At 41.6% G+C, this 24,130-nt stretch overlaps 1 protein-coding gene and 1 non-coding gene across 2 annotated transcripts in view; both read right to left on the reverse strand.

The window, feature by feature from the left end:
* ATP10B (ATPase phospholipid transporting 10B (putative)) overlaps positions 1 to 24,130 on the reverse strand; it is a 581,864-nt gene that overhangs the window by 122,864 nt on the left and 434,870 nt on the right. Inside the window, 1 exon segment of the mRNA XM_060296561.2 lies at positions 120 to 414. Coding sequence (XP_060152544.2) covers positions 120 to 414 — 295 coding nt within the window.
* Positions 21,631 to 21,765, reverse strand: LOC115844303 (small nucleolar RNA SNORA70). Its single transcript, XR_004036073.1, has one exon. It is a non-coding gene; the product is annotated as a small nucleolar RNA SNORA70 (small nucleolar RNA).

Below are 24,130 nucleotides of genomic sequence, written 5' to 3' on the forward strand. Positions count from 1 at the left end.
TGAATGACAAAGCTTCTCAAGGTACACGCATTTGGCCCAGAGGGTAGCATTTCTGAGTTCATCTGAGTGGCAAATACTTGGCTCTAAAGTGTGTACTGTCCAGCCAAGTGGTCGTATACCTGTGAAACTGCTCCAAGAGATTCTGGGGCAGGAAGGTGAAGAGGGTATACTTGGTGGTGCAGATTCTGTTGCCAGAGTATCTCCTGGAGACCTTGGCCCAATCCCGGTGGAATACGTTGTTGTTGGGGAGCACGACCCGCTGCTGTGCCAGGTTGTAGTTCTGCGCCCCCTCCTCCGGGGACAGCAGTGGTGTGGCTTCTGATGGAGACTGTGGGAGGCCATCTCTGACTCGCCACTGCCACCGGTACCAAGACGAGTCCACTGAGAGGGCCATGTCTGGCAGCAAGCTACGATCTGAGAAAGGACATGAAATCACCGCGGTCAGGAGAAATATGAGGCTTGTCAGCGCGAGGTGTGGATATGTTTACGACACACGGGTGGCATATTGGCTCATCCACTTGTCCACCCAACCATCCAAGGTAGACTGTGGCACACGAGGCGAGAAAAATATATTCAATCCCTATAATTCATACATTCTAGGGTGAGAGACATTAAGCAAATGATCATATAAATAAAATGCAACTAACACTCTGATAAGTGCCATGAAAGTATTTCAGCTGGTCGATGGTATGGAGAGGGTGTAGATGACCTCGATGGGGCAAAAGTGTGGCCTGGAGGACTGTGAACCCAGGGCTCAGAATTCTAGCTCTGGTTCATTCCTGACTCCAAACTGCCCCTTCACCTCTCTGGGGTTGTGTCCTTACCAGAGTATGAGGAGACCTAGTCTTACTCTAATTTTTTTCACAAGCCTTTTGTGAGGAACAAATTGGACAGTATAAAAAGTGGAGACATGTCTGAAAGGGAAAGCTGTTTATTCTCTAGGTTTTCCCTCGCTCTAAAGTTTTCTGATACTGATGATATTTCAGAGGCGCTCATTTGTGGTCAGAACCTCACGTGAGAGTGATTGGTGAAACAAGAGAAAGTCTCTTTCCTAGGAAATTTGGGCCTGAGGTGACTGGACTGCACTGAATGCGGTTCCATGAACGCCATGGGCTTTTCCTGATCTGGTTGTCTGGGGGTGAGGGCTGGAGACCCCTCTCTTTCTTGCCATTCCATCTGGTGGTTTCTGAAACTGAGCCCTTAGTCCTAGATGGAGGAAGGAGGCTGCTTTATCTAGGATATTCCAGTTTCTGAGCTCTTTTAATAGAACCTATAAGCAAGCTCTCAAGGTTCCTTTTGGCCACATCTTGCTTAGAGACCCAGTAGAATTAATTCAAATACATACTTTATAAGGTTAGAAGTTGTAGATAGTTTGCTTCTCACCTAGTAGGCTTGCAGGATGATTTTCTTTTGAATAAATGGATGAGGGAATGTCAGGTATTATTAATCTCACAGTGAGCAACCCCATCTGTCATTGAAAATGTGATTCACTAAAGGAGAAGTTCCATTTCCCATTTAAATGGTAATATTTTACCTTCCTGATGCTCCTATGATCTGACCCTTACCCTAATTCTCCTCATGACTTTAATGAACCCAAATGATTTCTAATGCACAGACCCCAAGGCTGAAAGAAGCTCTTCAGAGTCTTAAGTGAGTCCTTGTATCAAGCATGAAAAAAAGTAAATGCAATTACTGACACCCATCATAACGAGACAAAAGCAATATTATGACACGTGGTAAGCCCGAAATAATCATGTATATCTTCTTTCTCATTATTAAAATAAATGCCCCTTTCACGGATTCTTTTTCAAAAATATTATTATTATAAAAGGAAAGGAAAGGAAAGGAAAAGGTCATTCATGAATAGAGTGGAAAATGCAAACAAGAAATCTTGCCTTGGCTAATGCCATACATATCAGATGTCTGTCAATTTTACGTGATAAGGTCTTCACAAAGGAAGACTGGATTGACACGGGAGATGCAGGTATTTTAGGTGGGGCAATTGAGAAAGTCCACTTATCATATTATAGTCTTTTCTTTATTAACAGTGTAAAATGAGCTTACTTAAAAGCAAAGCAGATATAAAGTGGATGCCAAACAAGTAGATGAAGTTTGATGAGGAACTGAATATTTGCATAGTTTCAAAGTATCTTTCCTTCAAGTTATTAATTACAATGGTTAAAGAAAAAGAGAATCACTTTGTAGTGGAGAAATGTGGCAGACACCACCTTACCCAAGAGATCAAAGCAAACATCACCCATTTTGGGATAACTGGATATGCTGGGTCTCCTGATACGATATACTGAGAACGCCACTTCTGTGGTAGTCACAAGGAAACACTGAAAAATCTCAGCCTGGGGGCTGGTCTCCAGAACTACTGGCTTAGGTTGTTCAAATGTCAAAGGTCAAAGAAAAGCAGAGGAACTGCTTCTGATTAAAGAAGACTAAAAAGGTATGACAACTAAGAGTAATGTGTGATCCTGGATTGGCTCCTGGACCGGGGGAGATAAAATAGGTATAAAAGACATTATTGGACAATGGGAAAAATTTAAATATGAAATGTGGATTAGAAACAGGATCTTAATAATGTTAAATCTTCTGATTATGATAATTACATGGTGGTTATATAAGAAATTGTTCTTAATATATGGAAACCAAGAGCGGAAGGGGTGGGGTGGGATGAATGGGGAGATTGGGATTGACATATAAACAGTACTATGTATAAAATAGATAACTAATGAGACCCTACTGTATAGCACAGGGAACTCTACTCAGTGCTCTGTGGTGACCTAAGTGGGAAGGAAATCCTAAAAAGAGTGGATATATGTATACGTATAGCTGATTCACTTTGCTGTATAGCAGAAACTAACACAACATTGTAAAGCAAGTATACTCCAATAAAAATTAATAAAAAATAAAAAGCAACAAAGAGGTCGGCAAGAAGAAGCTAAAGAAAAATAAGGGGAGGAAGGAAACTGACTTATTTAGCTAGATTATATTTAAGTATGGTTAGAGGTAGGTACTCAGATGATGTCAACAGTAAACCATCTCAGCTCTGCTTTCCCTTGCGTTGACTTTAGTGTCATTTCCTAACTCCTGCACGCATTGAAATCTTACTTCTCCCCGCGCATACATGTATTACCTGATCCAGCCTTTTCAGCAGTTGGCTATATTTAGTCAGTACTTAATTAAATAATAATATATATGAATTTAGTAAATAAGCTCTTTTTCATCAGTCATTTGAAACAAAGAATCTGAAGGAAGGGGCCACATATCATGTCTTTTGGATTATCTGTAGCAACTTGCATACGACCTTTCACAAAGCAGATGATCAATATATACTAAAAAAAAAAAAAGAAAAGAAAGAAATTGCTCTTGCTTGCAGGAAATCCATCCTAAAGTAGTTATGGGTTAAGGAGCAAGACACTTCAATGGTGTGTATGTATATGTGTGTGTATACATATATGCGTATGTGTATATATACACAGTTAGCTAGGTAGGTAGGAGGTTGTGGAAGGGTGTTCCAGGCAGAAGAACTGGTTCTAGAAAGTTCATAGGACTGTTCTATAGAGGCCATGAAGTAGGGGACAAAGAGTAGCAAAAGGTGAGGGTGGAGAGGCAGGCAAGGGCGAGGTGGCCTGTTAGAGCTATTTATTACGCTGAGAGTAAGAAGTCCTGGAGGGTGTTGGGCAGGGAAGCGGGGAGCAGAGCTGTGGGCCCCAGGCCGTGTGAAGCACACGAGAATGGGCCGGATGGACCAAGACGGGGAGGCAGCTCCGTAACCCACTGCTTCCCCTTTGCTCCAGAGAAGCCACTTCTTTCCAAAAGTAGAACAGGAAACAAAGGGGGATTGTGCAATTCTTTTATCCGAGGTGTGGTTTATTACTGCTTTCAGAAAGGGAGGGGCATATCTGAAGCAACTCTCCAAGGTCCTTCCGATTGTAAAATCTCTCTCTCATTCTAATTTTCCCGAAATGGCACTTTCCACTAACAATAAACTTGGGGATTATCTTATTTTGCTAATGAACACTCAGATCACCTCTGGCTTGAGACAGTAATCCTCTCTGGCACCAATATCACTTTTCCACTGGGCAGCATGTCCCCTAGATGGGGTGTGTGTGGGGAGTATTTCTATACGGTGGACCATTAGTCTAAAATACTGGGTTAATCAGAGTTTGCTAAGAAATTCTGTTCGTATTCCCAAACTTTCTCTATCCTGCCTGGCTCACGTTTTCAATTAACCCTAGTTCTTTGCTTTTACATTTTAATGAACTCAGCTAAACCCCATCTTTAGCAAATTCCATTTTTATTCTTAGGGGTCAATTAACCAGTTATTCATTGAATCAAAAAAATACTTATTGAACCTTTGTCAGGATAAGTGCTACAAAGGAGAAGAGGGTGCAATGTGATTGCAGGACAGAGGGATGTGACCCCGTCCCTGAGGAGGTGGGGTTCACTGAGCTGAGATCAAGAGATGAGAAGTAACTGCATAAAATTGTGTGTGTGTGTCTGGATGTACGTGAGCAACCTAGGAAGAAGCTACATTTGCAGGCTTCCTGTGGCTACAGTAAACATGTTGACTTTAAAAATGGAAAGACCCAAGTGTTAGAAAGCAGGAAAAAGTTGTTACTAGAAAATTATTTTCCCTTCATGTACAGTTCTCTGAAAAGGATATCAGTTGGTCAGGACCGTGGGAGTGGGGGGACCCTATAAAATTAAGTTTAATCTACACTTAGATTCTTGAAGAATAGTACCCTATCCTGATATTAGAATTAATTAGAATCTAAGAAAGTTTCATCCTCAGTTAACCACAGGGGTTTTTAAAGCACTCCACCCTGAGGACAAAATGTGTAAATCTTACAAAAACAATTTCCTGTTAGACACTGAGTTAAACAATAACCACCTTAGAAGAAATAGTCTGGGGTTAGTGTGTCCTCAAATCTATCAATTATATCAGTTTTCCCCAAATTGCAAGCATTCTTGAGTCATCTTTCCAATTCTTGCTATACCCTAATAACATTTGTTTTATTAAATGCAGTATATTTTATTTCAAGTCAACTCACTTTTTCAAAGCTTAATCAACTTTGGCTTTGTGCTAAAGCACTGATAACTGAAATTAGGAGTCTGACACACATTATTTTTTTTAATAGGCATTAACAGGTCCGACTTTTATTAAAATAAAACTGTTGTCCTGTTACTACAACATTTGTCCTAGACCATCTATAACTCTATTTGCTATCTGGAAACCAGGTTCAGAAACATCACCAATCACCCAGAAAGTATCAGCCATTTTCATTATTTGAGGTATTTCCAACTACTGCAGGAAAGACTGCTAACATGTTTTGTAAGATTTTTGTTTGCTTGTCACAGAAGTTTCAGAACAACAGAGGCAACAGCAACAAAAGGTTTTTCATCAACCTGAATTAAAGCAAAAGTCCAGTGACCACATTCCTATCCATTCCCCAAGCATTTTACTAGATCAAGGAAAGATTTCCAATAAAATAATCTTATCATCAATTTCTTATTCATTTTGCTTTTTCCATTTATGTTGACTGGATTTGCTTAAGAAAATGGCCCTCACGTTTATGTAGTATTTTACCTATTTTACCCATACTCATTTTACAGATGAAGAAACAAAAATAAGGGAAATAGAGTAATTTCTCTGTAGAACCTGTCATTTCTTCCTAGTCCATTTCAGGAAAACCTATATTTGCTAGAATCTGAGGTATACCTTTATTTTTTTTATTTTTTTTTATTTGGCTGTGTTGGGTCTTTGTTGCTGCGCATGGGCTTTTCCTAGTTGAGGTGAGCAGGGGCTAACCTTTGTTGTGGGTGCGGGCTTCTCATTGCAGTGGCTTCTCTTATTGTGGAGCATGGGCTCTGGGCATGCAGGCTTCAGTAGTTGTGGCACGCAGGCTCAGTAGTTGTGGCTCGTGGGCTCTAGAGTACAGGCTCAGTAGTTGTGGCTCACGGGCTTAGTTGCTCTGTGGCATGTGGGACCTTCCTGGACCAGGGATTGAACCTGTGTCCCCTGCATTGGCAGGCGGATTCTAAACCACTGTGCCACCAGGGAAGTCCAACTTTTTTTTTCACATTTGTTTTGAACCTAGGATGTGTCACATTATTGATATGGTAATGTTTCTTTGTTTTTTTACCCTCGTAACATTACTAAGAGTCTCACGCTCTACCAACTGAGCTAGCCGGCAGGCTTCCTCACAACATTATTAAATTGATAGCGTCTTAGATTCAAAGAAATGTCTTTGGTCGCAGGCCAGAAAACAGAAATCATGGTTTGAGGGCCGCTCACTAAGGTTTCTAGTTCTGGGACCCCTCCAGGAAAGTTCAGTAAGGCTTCATGAGAAAGGAATGGTCAAAGGGGAGACCTTATCCTGCAGTAGAGTTCAGCTCGGGCAGAAGCCTTGTGGATGCCTCAACTTCAGAGTCTCCATTGGCCTTGAATTCAGTACAGGAGTCTACATAGAGCTGCTATGTGCCATCAGTTCCTGAAAGTACTACACAGTGCTCTGTCCTTCCCAAAGGGAAGGGCAAAAGCTGTGACTGTGCCTCATTCACAGACCACAAAACGTGTCCTATAATTAGGATGCCAGATGCTGCCTTCCTCTAGAGAGGAAGAAATACTGAATAAGTACCGAGTCTGCAGGCCCTTGCACAGGGTGGGGTGCGGATGGCTGCTTTTAGAGGTTGGTGAAAGTGGGAGGAGTGTGAGAGGTGTGGGGAGAGTGAGAACGAAACAGCAATCACCTTAAATAAAATTAACCAAAGGATGCAGTTCTGTAGAAGAGAATGAAAATACCTGACAAATGAAATCCTATGGGACCATTGTGGGAAAGGAACGATCAAAAGATAGATTTTTATAAAACTTACGTATTATCAGCATGCCACACTCAGTGTCCATCACGAGTCTAGTTAATGTTTTTTACCTGATTGATTTTCTCTTAGCTCCTCGGTCCATAAAAGACTTACTCCAACAGATTTTCAAGGACAACTATTTTTTAAACAGATGAGAAGATATTTCTGCCATGTTAAACGTCATTATCCTCCGAGTTCATTAGCATTTAGGGCACCACCAGTGATCCAGCAAGCTTATCTCCCATTCAGTGTATTTGGAGCTCAAACCTCACTCATGGCGTATTGGACAGTGGTAATCCCACTGCCTACCTGCCATCTCTACTTCTTTGCTGAGTATCTCAACTTTATCATTTCTAGAACTCCTGGATTCTCTCCAAAATTCACTTTGGCTCCAGTAGTCCTTATTTCTATGAATAGCATCTCCAGTTACCCAAATGACCTAATCATTAACTTTGATTCCTCCTTCATTTGATACAGCCAATCTATCTTTGTGTTCTATCCATTTTTGTCTTCTGAATATTCTTCAAATCCATCAGCTTCTCAACATTTCTACTGCTTCCATTTTAAAAAAGGCATTAGCATCTCTTGTCTTGGATGACTGCAACAAACTTTTAACTGGTTCCTACATCCTTGCTTGTTCCCTTTCCAATCTAGCCTTCACATAGCAGCCAGAGTTATTTTTCTAAAGTGTAAGTTAGATCATGTCAGTTCTCTTATTAATGCTCTTTATGATTGATTGCCTTTGTACAAAATCGAGACTTCTCACTGTGGCCTACATTGCTTTATACAATGCAGCTCCTGCCTACCTCTTTCCTTGCTGCTCAATATTCTCAAACACTCCAAGCTCTCCCTCTCTCTCTTTTTCTTGGTGCATGGATCTAGGCATTTAGTAGTTCCTTTCCTTAAAAGCTCTTTTTTCACTTTTAAGCTAGGCTAGGCTGTGAAACAAATAAGCCTCCAAATCTCAGTGGTTTAGCACAATCTACGAAGAGTTTGCAGGTCCAAGTAATTCACCTCCATCCAGTGACTCAGGGATCCAGGCTCCCTCCACCCCATGATCTCAACATGTGGCTTTAAATATAACCATGACAAGGACCCAGAAGTGAATAACATTACCTTGCTCATAGTCAAATGGCCAGAATCAGTTACATGGCCTCATCCTAACTGCAAGGGAGGCTGGGCTACATGGGAAGCACACAGAATCTTTGGTGGGTATTGGTTGTCTCTGCCAGGTCGCAGATTAAAAGACGTTTCTTCAGAGAGTTAAATAACAGATTAATCCAGTGAGTGCTACTGGAGTAACGTGGCAGCACGACGACAGGACATGGTCAGAACGTCATTATTGCCGTTAGCTGAAGGAAGAGTTTACATTTTCCAAATACTCTGACACCTTCTACTTGCGTGTCCTGCTTCAAATTTGAGGCCAAGAGAGTAGCTCCTAAACTCTGGCCCTTCAACATTGCCCTTGAGGTAGACCGCTGACAGCAAGAGGTCAGAGAATTCCCATGTGCTCCTGGCACAGTCTGTAGATGGAACACATTATATGCTGCCTACATATGAGAGCCCCTATTTTAAAGTGTGGCAGATACTTTTAAGATAGATATATTGTAAATTTGTATAAAGTCATTACCAAATACACAATCGGATTCAGCTGCTGTGCATTTTTCAATTAAAATTATAGCAAATTCCAGGTGGAGGTTGTAAAATTCTTTGATGACAAAAGAGATCTTTGGGCTCTGAAAGGTTGGAAACACTGGTGTAGTAAAGGGAGCCCAGGACTGCACGCAGGGTGTTTGGCCGAGAGACTGATCTGTAATGCACAGTTCCTGACCTAACAAAATAATTGTAGACATGAGATGTATACACAGGAAAGGTAACTGGATAGGCTATCAATGGGGCATTGAATAAATGCAGACATCAAGGAGTGGTGGTTGTCAGAGATGGAAGAAAACGTGGATGACTAGGAAGGATGAGGCAAGTTCCTGGGGAAGCAGAAGTGGCCAAGTAGTGAATATGAGGGCTTGGGTATTGGTCCAGAAGCAGGCGTTGGTCCAGAAAGTATAAGAATGGGCAAGTGAGAAGCCCCATCTGTTGTCCCCGCCTCTCAGACCTACTAGTCAGAAAGCCCGGGGCTAGGGTGGGGAATCTGCTCTCTTAACCAGTTCCCAGATATTCTATGGCAGGGGTTGCCAAAGAACCAACCTGGAGAGGCCCTGCCTTATGCGCTCACATATCTGCTCTCTATTGAAAATGACCTTTTCCCATTTTCTCCCCTCTACTCCAAGCCTGATTTCCCAAGTCTTTTCCTTAATGAAAGACAAAAGGTCTTGGGAAATAAAAAGACAATCTGGGCAATCCTGTCTTTGTAACAGGCAGGTAAAATGAGATACGCAATTTCATTTTTTATATCCCTCCAGGCAGAAATGTGATTTCACTTAAAAGTTGTTTTATAGATTCTTTTGGTTTGTTTTACCGACAAAATATAAGTTGGGTCTAATTAAAAGTGAATAAATTGCTTGCAGAAGCTGAATAAATCAGTGCTGAGCTGCAGGGTGAAGAAAGCTGTTCAAAGTCTGCAGGGCTGAAAGCAATTAAAAGACAATAGTATACACTGGCAGGCTCAGTTCACGTCACTCAAAACATATGCGTGCCTATGTGAGTTTCATGCTAACTAACAAGCCCAGGAAAGCCTGAGGTGGGGACAGGCAGGGAGCAGGACCTGGGAAATTTGGGAGGAACTTTCTACAAGGTCAGATGGACGAGTCACCTGGCTTAGTGCAAAGAGCGTAGGACCAGATTTGTTAAGTGGGGTGAGAAAAATGGATATTTTAGCAGGTACCTCCAGAGTTTCTCTAGGGAGGGAATATCCTCTGATTAGTACATGGGATGAATGGCAAGGGGACAAGAATTAAGGGGAAGAGGAAACAGGAAAGGGAACGGGAGAGAATCAGTTGCCCAAAGCATGAGAAATGAGATTAAGATGGGAGCAGGTTGGTGCTTGTGTTGTCAAAAAAGGGCAGAGGGGCTATTTTTAAAATTGAGGTATAATGGACATAAAACATTATATAAGTTTCAGGTGTATAACATAATGATCCTATAATTGTATACTTTGCAAATGATTAGCACAAGAAGTCTAGTTAATATCTGTCACCATATACAGTAACACAATTTTTTTTTTTCTTGTGATGAGAACTGTTAAGATCTACTCTCTTAGTAACTTTCAAATCATTATTAACTATAGTCGCCATGTTGTACACTACGCATGACTTAATTTTATGACTGGAAGTTTGTACCTTTTGACTCTCTTCACACATTTCACCGCCCACACCCACCTCTAGCAACTACTAATCTGTTCTCTGTATCTATGAACTTGTTTTTTGTTTGTTTTATGTTCCACATATAAGTGAGATCATACAGCATTTGTCTCTGTCTGGCTTATTTCGCTTAGCATAATCCATCCTTAGGATACATCCATGTTGTTACAAATGATAAGATTTCCTTATTTCTTTATGGTTGAATAATATTCCATGGTATAAATGATACTTTAAACAATATTTACTTACAAATACGTATGATATTCTAATGTGATATAATATCCATCCATGTTACTTTAAAATTGTCAGTAAAACTTTGCAACACAGAGTGGCCTTGTCTGATTGGTACCGTTTGATTGGGGGTAGAGGTCTAAAAGTCAAGAAGGAGGTGTCCCCATATTTGGCTCAATGCCAGTGGGAGAAGCTAAAAGAAGAGCCACAAGAAACAGTAGAGAGTGAGAAATTTGGCCAACGCTGGGAATGAGAACCAGAGATGACTGGGAGAAACGTCAGTCCCACAGGCATTCACAGAAGTTGGGGGCAGGGGAAGTGGTGGCATGGGGTTTTCCATAGGATATGGGATGGGGGCTCAGGTTGATCTCATCTGAATTTTAAAGGGCAGAATAAGACACCAAGCTGACATCTGGCTTACACATCCCATTGACCAGCTGTGTGAGCATGGGCAGGTCAGTCACACTCTCTGGGTCTTGTCTTAGTTCCTTTCTCTAGAAAAGGAAGGAATTGGACCAGGTAATGGTGAAGGCCCATGTATGTCTCTCACACTTTCACTTCAGCTTTAATTCACTCTGACTTTTCTGACATCAAGGGGATGAGTGCCCCTGATGAGGGATATTGCCAGAGGGCAGATTATTTCCTCCCCAGATGCCAGCCTTTCCATAAAAGGTAAATGACCTCACAGCACATAATTGCTAAGTGGCTGATCTTTTCTCTTTTCAGAAATGCAGCTTTTTCATCCAACCGTTTTGGTTGAGTTACTCTCTCACACATACTTTGGACTGAACATTCTCTTATTTCCAAAGAAATAACTTACTCTCTCATTTTTATTTCTCCTCTTTTATTAGATTAATATATTAATAACAAAGTTCTCAAAAGGCCTCCATATGTTCCAAACTCCTATTCTCAAAGTGGAGAGAAATTTCAGGAAAGATCCAACTGTCTGTTGGACATCACCACTTGGACATCTCTTAAGAATTTGCCTCCAAGTAAACTCATTATCTTTACTCCTGCATCTGCTATTACCCCCTCTTTCCTGTCTCCATGGCATGGCAATGCTACCCTTTCAGTTGCCCAAGCTTTTGATTCTTCTCTCATCCAGTGTATCCAATCAGTTACCAAGTCCTGTTTATTGTAACCTCTACATATCTGTCAGTTCTGTTGACTCTTTTCTGGGCCCACTGCCACCACCCCAGTCCAGGCCACTAGCATCTCTTGCCTTGATTACTTGAACAGTTTCATAGTTTGTCCTTCTGCTTCCAACCCCCCACCCCCACCCCCGCACCCAATCTGTTTTTCCACAGTAAAGTCAGAAAGACGTCATCAAATTGTCCATCCATTTATGTCATAACCTTGCTCAAAACCCATTCTGGGGACTTCCCTGGTGGTGCAGTGGTTAAGAATCCACCTGCCAATGCATGGGACATGGGTTCGAGCCCTGGTCCGAGAAGATCCCACATGCCACGGAGCAGCTAAGCCCGTGCACCACCATTACTGATCCCACACACTAGAGCCTGCTGGCCGCAACTACTGAGCCCACGCACTGCAACTACTGAAGCCTGTGTGCCTAGAGGCCGTGCTCTGCCACAAGAGAAGCCACCGCAATGAGAAGCCCGCGCACCAAAACAAAGAGTAGCCCCCCGCTCGCCGCAACTACAGAAAGCCTGTGTACAGCAACGAACCCCCAATGCAGCAAAAAATAAATAAATTTATTAAAACAAAAAAAAAACCCATTCTGGCTTCAGTTTCCCTCAGACAGGATAAGGAACAAAACTTTAACATAACTGACAGCTCCTTCCCTCCGTGAACTAGCGATGGCCTCTCTTTCCAGGCTCATCTTTTGTTAATCTCTCGTTCATGCTCTATTCTAATCATAGGAAATTATTTTATTTCCTTTTGTGCCTGTCTCTGTCACAACCAACACCACCAGCACTCCCTAGCTCCCAACCCCCCAAAACCTAGCTAATTTCCATTCAATTTTTTTAGGACTTAGATGTTACCTCCCCCAGAAAGCCTTCCTTTGTCCTGATATATGATTGAGGGGCAACTCATGTGCCTCGTAGTACCCTGTCCTTATCCCGTTTTAGCTCCTAGCTCTGTATATTAAGCCTATGTACTTGTTGGGATTGAGGGCTTCTACAGGGTAGTCACCACTCTACCCACCAGTGTCTTGTGGGAGCAGTCAGCACTTTACGCCTCCTTTCCCAGTGCCATGATAGGCACCAAGACATGCTTGATTTCTCTGATGAATAAAAAACGTGTATATCAATATTATTTTTAAAAATTTCAAAGAACTTCAACTCTATTACAAGCATACCCTTAGAGATATTACAGGTTCAGTTCCAGATCACCACAATAAAGTGAATGTTGCAAAATAAAGTGATTCACATGAATTTTTTGGTTTCCCAGGGCATTTGAAGTTATGTTTGTACTACATTGTAGTCTATTAAATATGCAAGGGCATTATGTCTATGGCTGCTGACCGATCAGGGTCGTGCTTGCTGAAAGTTAGGGTGGCTGTACAAGTTTCTTAAAAAGAACAATGAAGTTTGCTGCACACGATTTCTCTGTAGCATGAAATGCTGCTTGATAGCATTTTACCCACAGTAGAACGTCTTTCAAAACTGGAGTCTGTCCTCTCAAGTCCTGCCACTGCTTTATCAACTAAGTTTATAGAATAACAATCAAGTTCAATGTCTTATATGGGTGTGGTTCGTGGCGCCCCAAAACAAATACAAGGGTAACATCAAAGATCACTGATCACAGGTCACCATAATGACCTGTAATGAAAAGGTCTGAGATATTGGGAGAATTACCAAAATGTGACACAGAGACACGAAGTGAGCAAATGCCATTGGAAAAGTGGCATCGGTAGACTCGCTCGAAGCAGATGTGCCACAAACCTTCGATCTGTAAAAATCGCAGTATCTGAGAAGTGCAATAAAATGAGGTATGACTGTATTCCACTTTACCCTCCAAATAATCCTTTGAGGTAGGCTGGGTCTGTATTATACTGGTTCTCCCCAGCTATAGGTGTTAAGTTCCTCAATATGCCCATTTAGGAGAACCTGTGGTTAAGGGACTTCAGAACTCATAGTAGAAGTTCTTCCTTGCGACCAAGTTTGAGAGTGTAATAAAAAATATTTTGAACAAAGCAATCAAGGGAGCATGTCAATATCAATGACATTTATCTTTTAAAATAACCATAGGTATGGCACGATTTCACTCAGAATCTGCTCTCTGGAACATTTTAATGCTTGCCTCAGCTAACACGAGAAACTTGAAATTAATTTTGTTTGTCACTAGCATCTGTTATGAAGCATGAAAACAAAATTGTTGATTTATGACTCAGAGCTTTTGATTTCTGGCTCCTCAGATCTCAGAGACTCTGAATGACTGGATTTTTGAGATGGGCAAATTATTGGGGACGTGCTTCTGAAACTACCTTCCCATAACGCAGTGTTACATGTCCTTCACTCTGCTCAGAAGGAATTCTGATCAAAGTGCTTGTAACAAAATGCTCTCATACCTCTCAGCAAAGGCTTTCCCTACAGACCCAGGGTGCGGTTCTAAGATCGCAATTCACATGCTTTCAGTATTCTTTATCTTTCAGTATTATGTCACTCCCATCTCTACTTCCAATGTACCATCTTCTTCCTCTTTAGTTCCTTGTTCTGTTAGAAATGAAGTGATATTTGCATATACCAGAACTGAAATTGCCTGGGTCAACTAGATGTGCAGAAGTAAATCTGCTGCTACTGAATTTTCATATTTGGTGGAATCATGCCTTGGAGGGTATGGCTGTGGATGATTCTGAACTTTTCCATATTTTGCAGATCAATCTAATTGCCCTTTTTCTCTGGAATCATAAATAAAAAGAAGAGAGGTTAGGTGACATGCTTAAGGTCACAAAAATAATCAGCGGTAGAGCTGACATCAGTTTCCTAATGTATAGGCTGGACAAATGGCTTTTGGTTTTTCTATGTCAGTGTGAGCCATTTATGTTTATTCCTATAATTTTAGACATCTGTGATTGCCCTGTGATTGTTTGTTTGAAAATAAACTTTTGATTTTGGAATAATTTTAGGTTTACAGAAGAGTTGCAAAGATAGTACAGAGATTTCCTTCACCCGAGATTCTCCTAACGTTACAAAACCAGGATATATTTGTCAAAATGAGAAATTAGTGTCCGTACACTACAATTAATTAAACTACAAACTTCATTTGGGTTTTACCTTGGCATTTTACGATTTCTCAAGTTACAAAGCATTTCAAATTAGAGAAAAATACAGAGCTTGACCCAAGTGCCACAGTACTTGATCATTGGCAGCAAGAGACTCAATCGGTTAAATATTTGTTGGTGGATTGTTTGTTTTCATATCCTTCTATTCCTATCTGAAACGATACTAAGTGACTTTCTCATGCGACCCACACTCCTTCTATCTCTCCCACTATGGTAGAGCCCTGAGCTGGTGTGGGTGGGCAGGGGGCTAGCTCTTCAGGGCAGTAACTTTGGACTCTTGAGAAGAGCTAATCACAAGCTTCTTGCCTCATTTCAGACTCTGAAAGGTTCTCTGGCTATTTTAAAACCCAGTAAACTGCAAGCGAGCAAATTTCTGGACAGAGACTTTGCATTGGCATGTGACAACATCACATACTCTTTTTCCTTTTTGGTAATATGCACAATTTACCTTCAGGATAGGGGCACACAGATCCACATACTGCTTTGTGAAGAATAATAGACCATAGTTGTTGATGTTTGTTTCCCACAGTAAAGAAAAGTTTGTTAATATCGGGTGAGTGAATGGAGGTCTACAAGATTGTAAAGGAGAAACTGACTGTGGCTTCCTATGGTGAGATCATAAACCCAGAGACAGAAGGAGAGAGAAAATAGACAAAAAAGGAATGGGAAGAAAGTAGGAAAATGGGTTTCACCATTTAAATACTCTTCTGCCTTAAATGGCAAAGGCCCATGGAGATAGGGGAGCAGCAGCACAGTGATAAACCAATCAGCCATGATCAGCTTGAAAGGGAATGGCAAAGTGATGTTCCCTGGCTGGACTGCTTGATGGAGCTCAGGGGCTGCACACTTCTCCAGGAAATTTACCCCTTCTGAAGACTTGGTCCCCGAGGCCCAGTTCTCCCCTCTTCATTAAACCTCAGTCCTTGGTGAGAGATCCTGGATGTTTAGAAAAACCACTGGGCCTTGCTTTTTATGTTCTTGCCTGATTGAATTCTGATTGAGGCTGCTGAAGCAGACCCACTGACATTTCCTGGTGCCCAGGGGGGGTTGCAACCATTTAAACATTTACTTAGGGTGTTGCAGGGGTTTTGTTACCTGATTAATACAGCAAAATCAGCATTCTCTCTGAGGCACTTTGTTTGGCTATTATTCTGATACAGAAAATTGAGATAAAAGCAAATTAACACATGTAGGTAGCTACACTCACTCTCCTTCCCACCTCCTAATCACTTCATTCTGGCCTTTTATGAAAGAGCCAAGGAGATGACACTCCATCTGGTAAGCAGATAATTTATTTCTAATTTTCTCAACCTTTTCAGAGTTGTGCATGTGGGGATTTGGTGATGTTTTACATCTCCAGTATAATGGTTCCTGTCCCAAGTGCTTCATAACTATCCAGGCTATAAATATTGCATCTAGGCACCTTTCCCTTTCTTTGGACCATTAGAAAGACAAAATGGCTTTGCTATCAAGTAGAGTTGGGGGGTACCGTTGAGTACAGCATCATGTAGAGTAAACTCTGATGGTGGCAGGATGCACGTATGGGTTTCGGAGTCTGAAACACAACAGGGTATATATTGAGAAGAGAGGGAAGATGCAAGTTTGAGTTAAACCTATTTCTCCCTTCTGCTGTGTCCCTGTGGCACTGAGATTTGTCCTACATAAAGCTGGAAGAACTGTCTGAACAGGGGAAAATCCATCCTAACTATGATTTGATTTATCTGCACGAGGCCAAAAAACCAGGGTTCTCATGGACTAAAGACCCTTTAGAGACTGAGATTCAGGCAGTGCGCACTGGCACTAGGATAGCAAGCAGACAGATGATACACACCAGAGAGCTGGGCAACAGACTCGTGTACATATGGGGACTCAATAAGCGACAGCGGTAGCCTTACAAATCAGTGTGGGTGGACGGACTGCTCAATCAATAGTGTTGAGATCACCGTTAACTCATACAGAAGCAACCAATTTCTATTTCACACTGCACGTACAAAAAACAACGGCAGGTGTAGCCAAGGCTCCCCTCCTGGGGAGAGGAATTTGAAACAAAATATAGGAGAAAATCCCTATGACCTTGAGGTTGAGAGGGAACTCTTAAGGCACAGACATCAATAATTAAAGTTTGATAAATTTGACTATGTTAAAATTTCTATGCCCTAAAGAATGTGGAAAGACAAGTCACAGATCGGGAAGATATTTCTGTAACATTATTATAGATACAAATTCAAAAAGGAAAAGGGAAACAACCCTGAAGAAAAATGAGAGATGATAAGAACAGGTTGTTCGCAGAAGAGAGCACCCAAATGCCTCCAAATCACATGAAATTATTTCCAGCTTCACTATTGATCAGGGAAATATGAATTTAAACAACAACAAAGTGATACCTTGCTACGATATCAGATGGGCAAAAAATAAGAAGTCGAATTACGTTGGGATTTGGGGAAGATGAGCTGTAATGGGCACTTTCTTAGATTGTTATGACCACTTGGGAAAGCAAATTAGCTTTATCAAGCCAGGTGGAAAGTGCACATGGCCCTGGACTGAGCATTTCCACTTCTAGGTAGATACCCTGGAGAAACTTGCACACGTGTAAAGAAGGAGATATATTCAGAAATGTTCAATGCACCATCATTTAGTAAAAGGTAAAAACTGGAAACAACTTAAAAATCCATCAAACATAGAATAAAAAAATAAATTATAGCATGTTTATAAAATGGAATATTATATGGCGGTTAAAATCGAACTATATCACCATCAATAAGCTGCAAAGTAATAGTTAATAAGTCTCTACAGGTTTACTTATCATGTTGCTGTAGGTACAATTGTAAGCACTTTGCATGTGAATATTAACTCATTTAATTCCCTTGCCAATCCTGTGATAAGGGTACTATTATCATTCCCATTTTACAGATGAGCAAACTAAGATACAAAGAAGTTTAAGTAGTTACCCAAGGTCTCATAGCTGTCAGTGCCAGAGTTGGGCTGTGACCCAGCCTGTCTAATTCCAGAATGGGTGCGTTAAACCCTATACCTGTCTTGTAAAATAAATAGAATGCTGAGCAATGAAAATATAATGTTGAACAAAAATTCAACTTGGAAGATGATACATACAGTATGATTCTCTGATTCTCTGGTTAGTATGATGAGGCTTAGCTTCAACTGCATTTAACCACAGTAACAAAAAACGTGCCTTAACCAGGATATTTAGTCATGACACAAAACAAATCTAGAGGTAGGTCTCCAAGGCTGGCTGAGACACAAGCTCCAGGGTAATGAGGGACGCAGGCCTTTCTGCTCCACCATGTTTAGCACTGGTGCCCAATCTCCAGGTGTGTTATAAACCAAAGAGCTACTGGAGCTTCATCCACCTCACTCATATTCCAGGTAGGAAGGAGGAAAACGGGAGGAAGGGCAAGGGTACACCTGGCAGCTGAGTCTCTTCAAAGGGTCATTCCAGAAACACTGGCCAATGACCTTCACCTTCATCTCACTAGCTGCCTCTCTAGCAGCAAGGGAAGGTGGGAAATGTAGACCTTTAGCTGGATGCAGTGTTGCCCAGAACAAACTACTTGTTCTGCAAAGAAGGAAAGTAAATATTGAAGTAGGTCGACTAATAAATAAATACTGAGTAGGCAACAAAGAGTTTCTATCGGAAATGCCATTTATATAGGGCTTAAAAGAATGTGATATACTGTTTATAGATTTATACATACTTATTATGATATAAAAACATGCATGGGAATAATTAATACCAAATTTAGGACAACAGTTATGTTTGGAGAAGGACGGAAGTGGGGGGATACACAATAAACTTCAACTGTATCTCGACCTAAAAAAAAAAAGTGAAGCAAAAATGACGGTTAAACTGCAATAATTTGGGTGGAGGGTAGGGCCGGGTGTGCCTTTTGGGCGTGTAGGCATGTTTTCAATGCTCTCCTTCTTCTTCTGCGTGATTCATTCACTCCTTCTCATTTTCCTCTCTTTTTCTAGAGAAGGGGAGAGATCCCCCAGAGCCATGTCCCCGGTTCAAAGCTCAAGCCCTCTCTGAACTTACGGCAGTTTGTTCCAAACTGCAGCATTTTTGGAGTGTGCCTGCTTCAACAGGAGGGCTTATCAAATGTCAAACACTAAGCTATGGCCTCGGCAAGCATTAACTTATGTAATCCACAAGAGCCCTGGCAGCTAAGAACTACTGTTATTTCCATGGGACAGAAGAGGAAATAGGGCTCAGAGAGTTTGCATATCTTTCTGAAGATCCCACAGTCCACGGGGGCAGAGTCCTGATTGGAAGCCACACCTGTCTGGCCTCTAGACCTGGGCTTGTAACCAGCTCTTCTGATGTCCAATCACTCCCCTGCCCCATCTCCTGCTAGAACTTCTAACAAGGGCTCTCTGGGATGTAGCCAAAGCAAGATGCCAAGCATAAGGTGGGATGCTAGGATCGGGATGGAAAAATAGGCTGGGTTTTCCTATGGTTGGTAGGGGTCTCAGTTTGGAAGGGCCACAGAGGGCCAGGTTGAGATGAAGGAGAAAGCTAACTGCTCAGAGCGGGGACTTGGTCTAGAAGCCAAAGAAATAAGGGGGGCTTCTCAAGGGGCTTTCATTAGTCACAGTGTTGCTGCCACAGGCTAGGAATCAGCCAGGTACTCAGGGTGGAACCCTGGCCAGGAAGAGTGTACCTACACTGACGTCCCCACTGTCATTTCTCCCTGAGTTTTAAGCAGGGCACAGTACCAATTACTTGTGCTCTCACTGCCTGTTCCCTCTGCTTCCCCTCTAGAGAGCTCCTTGAGGAGACTGTGTCTGGTGCAAGATCTGAGATGGTGCTGGCATACGGTAGGAACACAAATGTTTGCTGAATAAACAAGTGAACAAACAAACAAACAAGTAAACTCAAGAGGACTGAGGTTCGCTGGTGTCCTCTGAGTTGGGGCTGAGCACTCAGCACAATAAACACAAATTTAGTTTAAGTTCCTTGAGGACAAGGCATTATTCATGTTTGCACACTTTGCCCCGGCATCATGCCCACAGCTGAGCAGAACTGAGATGAATTACAAAATAAAAACAGGGATTTATAACAATGCACTGGAATCGTATGGCGTATTCCAGAGATCCACAGGTAAAGATGCCAGGAGGTTGTTTGAAAATGATCCCAAACCTCGAATAAAAACATCATGAATCTCATCATCAAAACTAAAATAACTATGGCCACAAGTTATTTGGTCTATCTTATGTGCCAGGTGTTGTTAAGTATATTATCTCTAAAACTTACCGTCACTTTGCAAGGTAGGTATTATCCTTACCATTTCACAATGAAGAGGTTAAGTGGCCCCTTGAAGATCAAACATATCGTAAGGAGCCCAGTTAGGATCCCAGTTAGGATTTAAATGCGGGTCTCTTGGACTCCAAAGTCTATACTTCTACTACTGCGGTGGCCAGACTTATCCCCTTTCACAGACTGAGTTGCAACATCAAAAAATGGCAGTAAAGAAGTTACATTTCTCCTTAAGGAAAGATTCTGGCATGTTCCCATAACTCCTCCCAAGGCACAGGTGATCTTATGGCTACTCTGAATATACTTAAGCTGCAGCTCCTAATCTAATTGTTTTCTGCTGGCAAATCTAGTTGATTTAATGTAAGTCCTTATTTCCCAGAGGAGTGACGCTGTGAATTGGTATTACCCTATGGAAACGTGGTATACCCTAAAAATACCAACGTTAATCTTGAACATAAATGAAGGAAAAAGCAACCCCCAAATGCATGCTTTTGCAAACATTTATTAAGAAGCAAAAATCAAATAGGGAATATAAAGGCTACATTGTATTTTCTTCTTTCTGTTCTTAAAGAGGCTTTATAAAAATCTGAGAGCAATGAAGTCTGAGATGCAAGCGCTGGCTTCCTTTTTTGGCAAATATCCCTCTAACAAGCTTCCTAAGCACTCTTTTTTGCTCCAGGGTCCTTTGAATTGAATTCAAATGAAAATCAACTCAAACTTTTCTTATGAGTCAATATGCCTGAAAACCTCTGCAATCAGGCTTTGACCAGGAAATCTTGATCCTTGTTTTGTGATGTAAAATACTCTGCAATGACTACCCTCTTCAAGAGTTTCAGCTCAGATCTCTTGAAGATTCTTCTTTTGCTTCTTTTATATTCTCCCCCTGAGTTTATAGCCTTGAAATCTCAAACTATCCTTAAACTCATGCTAGAAACTCATCTTTGATATCTCACCACAAGTGCTGTTAGCTTTTCAGAGAGATATTGTCTTGGTAAAAATTGTTGCTTTGGTGGAAAAGTATATGATTTGCATGTCTGCACGTAAAGCCATGCGATCAAAAATTATTCCACCTCATGACTTAGCCCATTGCTTTTTCTTTTTTTTTTCCCCCATATTCTTTTCCATTATGGTTTACTACAGGATACGGAATACACTTCCTTGTGCTACACAGTAGGACCTTGTTATTTATCTATTTTATATATAATAGTTTGTATCTGCTAATTCCAAACTCTTTTTTTTTTTTTTTTTTTCCCATATCTAAGACTTTATTACTATTCTTTTTTTTGTTAGGAAGTGGGATTCACTGATGGGCCTCAGTGAGGAAGGGACAGGGCCAAAGTCTCATGAGTGCCTCTGTCCAGGAGCCACGATTAGTGATGTATTTGACCCCAGAGCTATCTGGGATGAGCCACTTCTCAGCCGCCATGTTTTCAGATTCATCTGCATTAAACTTAGTAAATCCCCACTCCTTGGAGACGCAGATTTCCTGGCAGCCAGGGTACCTGAACTTGTCCCTGCACAGGGCCTCAATCACATGCTCCTCGTTCTGCAGCTTGGTGTGGATGGGCATGACGACCTCGCCAACGGAAGACTCTGGCTACTGTGCCCAAGGGTCCTCCCAAGGCACCCTGTACACCTGTCTGGAGCCTGGAATGGGGACGGCCTGAGGCCAGACACGAATGTCCACTGGAAAGCGCTGTCTCCAAGGTCCCTTAGGGCAACCTGTACAGGCAACAGGCTGCATACACTACCAAGGAGGCTGCTCTCTGCAGCCATTGCACACCGGGCCCCCATGGAGAAAAGAGCACGGTCGGCTTAACTGGCTGCAGGCAAACTCTTAATTTATCCCTCTCCCACCTCCTTTCTTCTTGGGTAACTGTAACTTTGTTTTCTATGTCTGTGAGTCTGTTTCTGTTTCATAAATATGTTCATTTGTGTCATGTTTTAGATTCCACATGGTATGGTATTAGGGAGTGTTCTAACTTCATTGATTTACATGTGGCTGTCCAGCTTTCTCAACACCACTTGCTGAAGAGACTGTCTTTTCTCCATTGTCTATTCTTGCCTCCTTCAAAGATTAATTGACCGTAGGTGTGTGGGTTCATTGCTTTTTCTAATTATTGTTCTGCCAATTCACTCAGCTGATAATTGGCATGAGTGACTACATTGGTTGTAGTAAGTAGGCCAGTTTTAACACAAGTTGTGGGTGCTAAGGACTAAGAGTGTGTGTGTGTGACTTGTGGTAAGAACAGTATGAATGTGGAAGGTTGCCAGTTGGGCCGTCTAAGTTGGGGACAGTGCACACACAGTGATGTCTTTGAATCACAGGATAGGATGCATCAGAACACCTAGGGATCCATGGACAATGGTGCTCGCTCCTTATGGAACATGTAGTGGTGGAAAACTTTCCCCTTCTTCCTTTTTAGGTTCTCTGTTTGGTCTAATAATTAAATTGACACATGACAGATTAACAGGAGAAAAACAAATTTTGTACGTATGAGAGGTCTGTAAAGATGAGAGTCCCCAGCATTCAGGTGACTGAGGCTTACATACCATCCTGAGCTAAGGAGAAGGGGTAAGGGATCTGGGGCCCTAGAAGGGAGGAAGACAATTCACAGGAAGATGAGATGAGCAAATGTTTGGTCAACAAATGTTTGCTCTGCCATCCAAATGAGTCTTTCTGATATAAAAAGTTATCTCTGGTAATAGTTCTCTTCCTGGTACAGGCCCTCTATCTAAAATTCTATTTTTTTTTTTTTTTTTTGGCGGTATGCGGGCCTCTCACTGTTGTGGCCTCTCCCGTTGCGGAGCACAGGCTCCGGACGCGCAGGCTCAGTGGCCATGTCTCACGGGCCCAGCCGCTCCGCGGCATGTGGGATCTTCCCGGACCGGGGCACGAACCTGTGTCCCCTGCATCGGCAGGCGGACTCTCAACTACTGTGCCACCAGGGAAGCCCCTAAAATTCTTTTAGGTGGTTAAGGGGGAGGTAAAAAGCGCTGAGTTTGCTGGGCCTGAATTGTCTTCAGCTCAAAATAATCCACGTGCCTAAGTGGCACATTCTGGAGATGGTGTATTCTGCTCCCCACCAAATGTTAACACTTCCTGAGCAATGAGCTTTCATAGGTAATTATGGTGATATTGACCTAATTCATAATACTGATTGAATATTGAAATGAGGTTTCAAGATATAAAATGGGTTCTGCTAGATCTTCAACACTGTCATCCCTAGGCTAAAGCTCACACTTTTCCTCTTCTTGGCCCAAGTCCATTGCCATGAGTATGATGGCATGAAGGAAGGAACATGGAATGGGGAGTTCCCAACAGGCTGCTACAGTGCAAATCAAGATTTCCAATGAAGCTTCTGGAGATTAAGCTTAGGAAGCTCAAGCTGTGTTTTGATCAGCTATAACGAGCCATGTTCAAGCTGATGGATGGGTTCATAGGACAGTCTTGCAGAGAAGACACACAGAAACTCTAATAGACCAGATAGATGGCCGCAGAGCTTCCTGATGACTTGACCTCTGGTTCTACTCTCTGTGAGGGTAGCTGCTTTCTTGCCCTTGGAGTCTATGAGATGCTCTGATTTCTTTCAATATACCCTCCTTTATAAAACAAAACTGAAAAACAACTCCACATCAATGCTTTCTCCTTGACCTATCACGACATCATGTTTACAATTTGATCCAGACTACCAGAGTTAAAACGCCAGCTCTGCCACTCCCTGGCTCTAAGTCCTACTTAGCCTTTTAGTATCTCAGTGACCTTATTTGTGTGGAGATAGTAATAATATCTACCTCCTAGGGTTGTAGGGATTACATGAGAAAAAATTTCTAAAACATTGGAGCAATGACTGCCCCATACTAAATGTTTCTTTTTTAAGTGGTTGCTAACTTATATATATAAATACATACATTTGTATTTCATATGTAAATATATATACACAGTTTGTGGATATTTATAAGTCCATTGACTTATAAGTTAGAAAGTTATAAGTTAGAAAAGTTCCCTGATTTGGATTAAAATTTGTGTTTATAATCAGAATGGGTTATTTACTTGAAGATTATATTCCATGGAATATCATCTATACAAAGACTAAATTTCTTAGACCAACAACAGAAAGACTAAATAATAGAATTTAGGTTACGTCCTCTCCTCTCAGCTAAAATCAGAGGAAATAAACTTTGAGGCTTCAC

This window comes from Globicephala melas, chromosome 3 (genome assembly GCF_963455315.2).
Source record: "Globicephala melas chromosome 3, mGloMel1.2, whole genome shotgun sequence".
Taxonomy (NCBI): Eukaryota; Metazoa; Chordata; class Mammalia; order Artiodactyla; family Delphinidae; genus Globicephala; species Globicephala melas.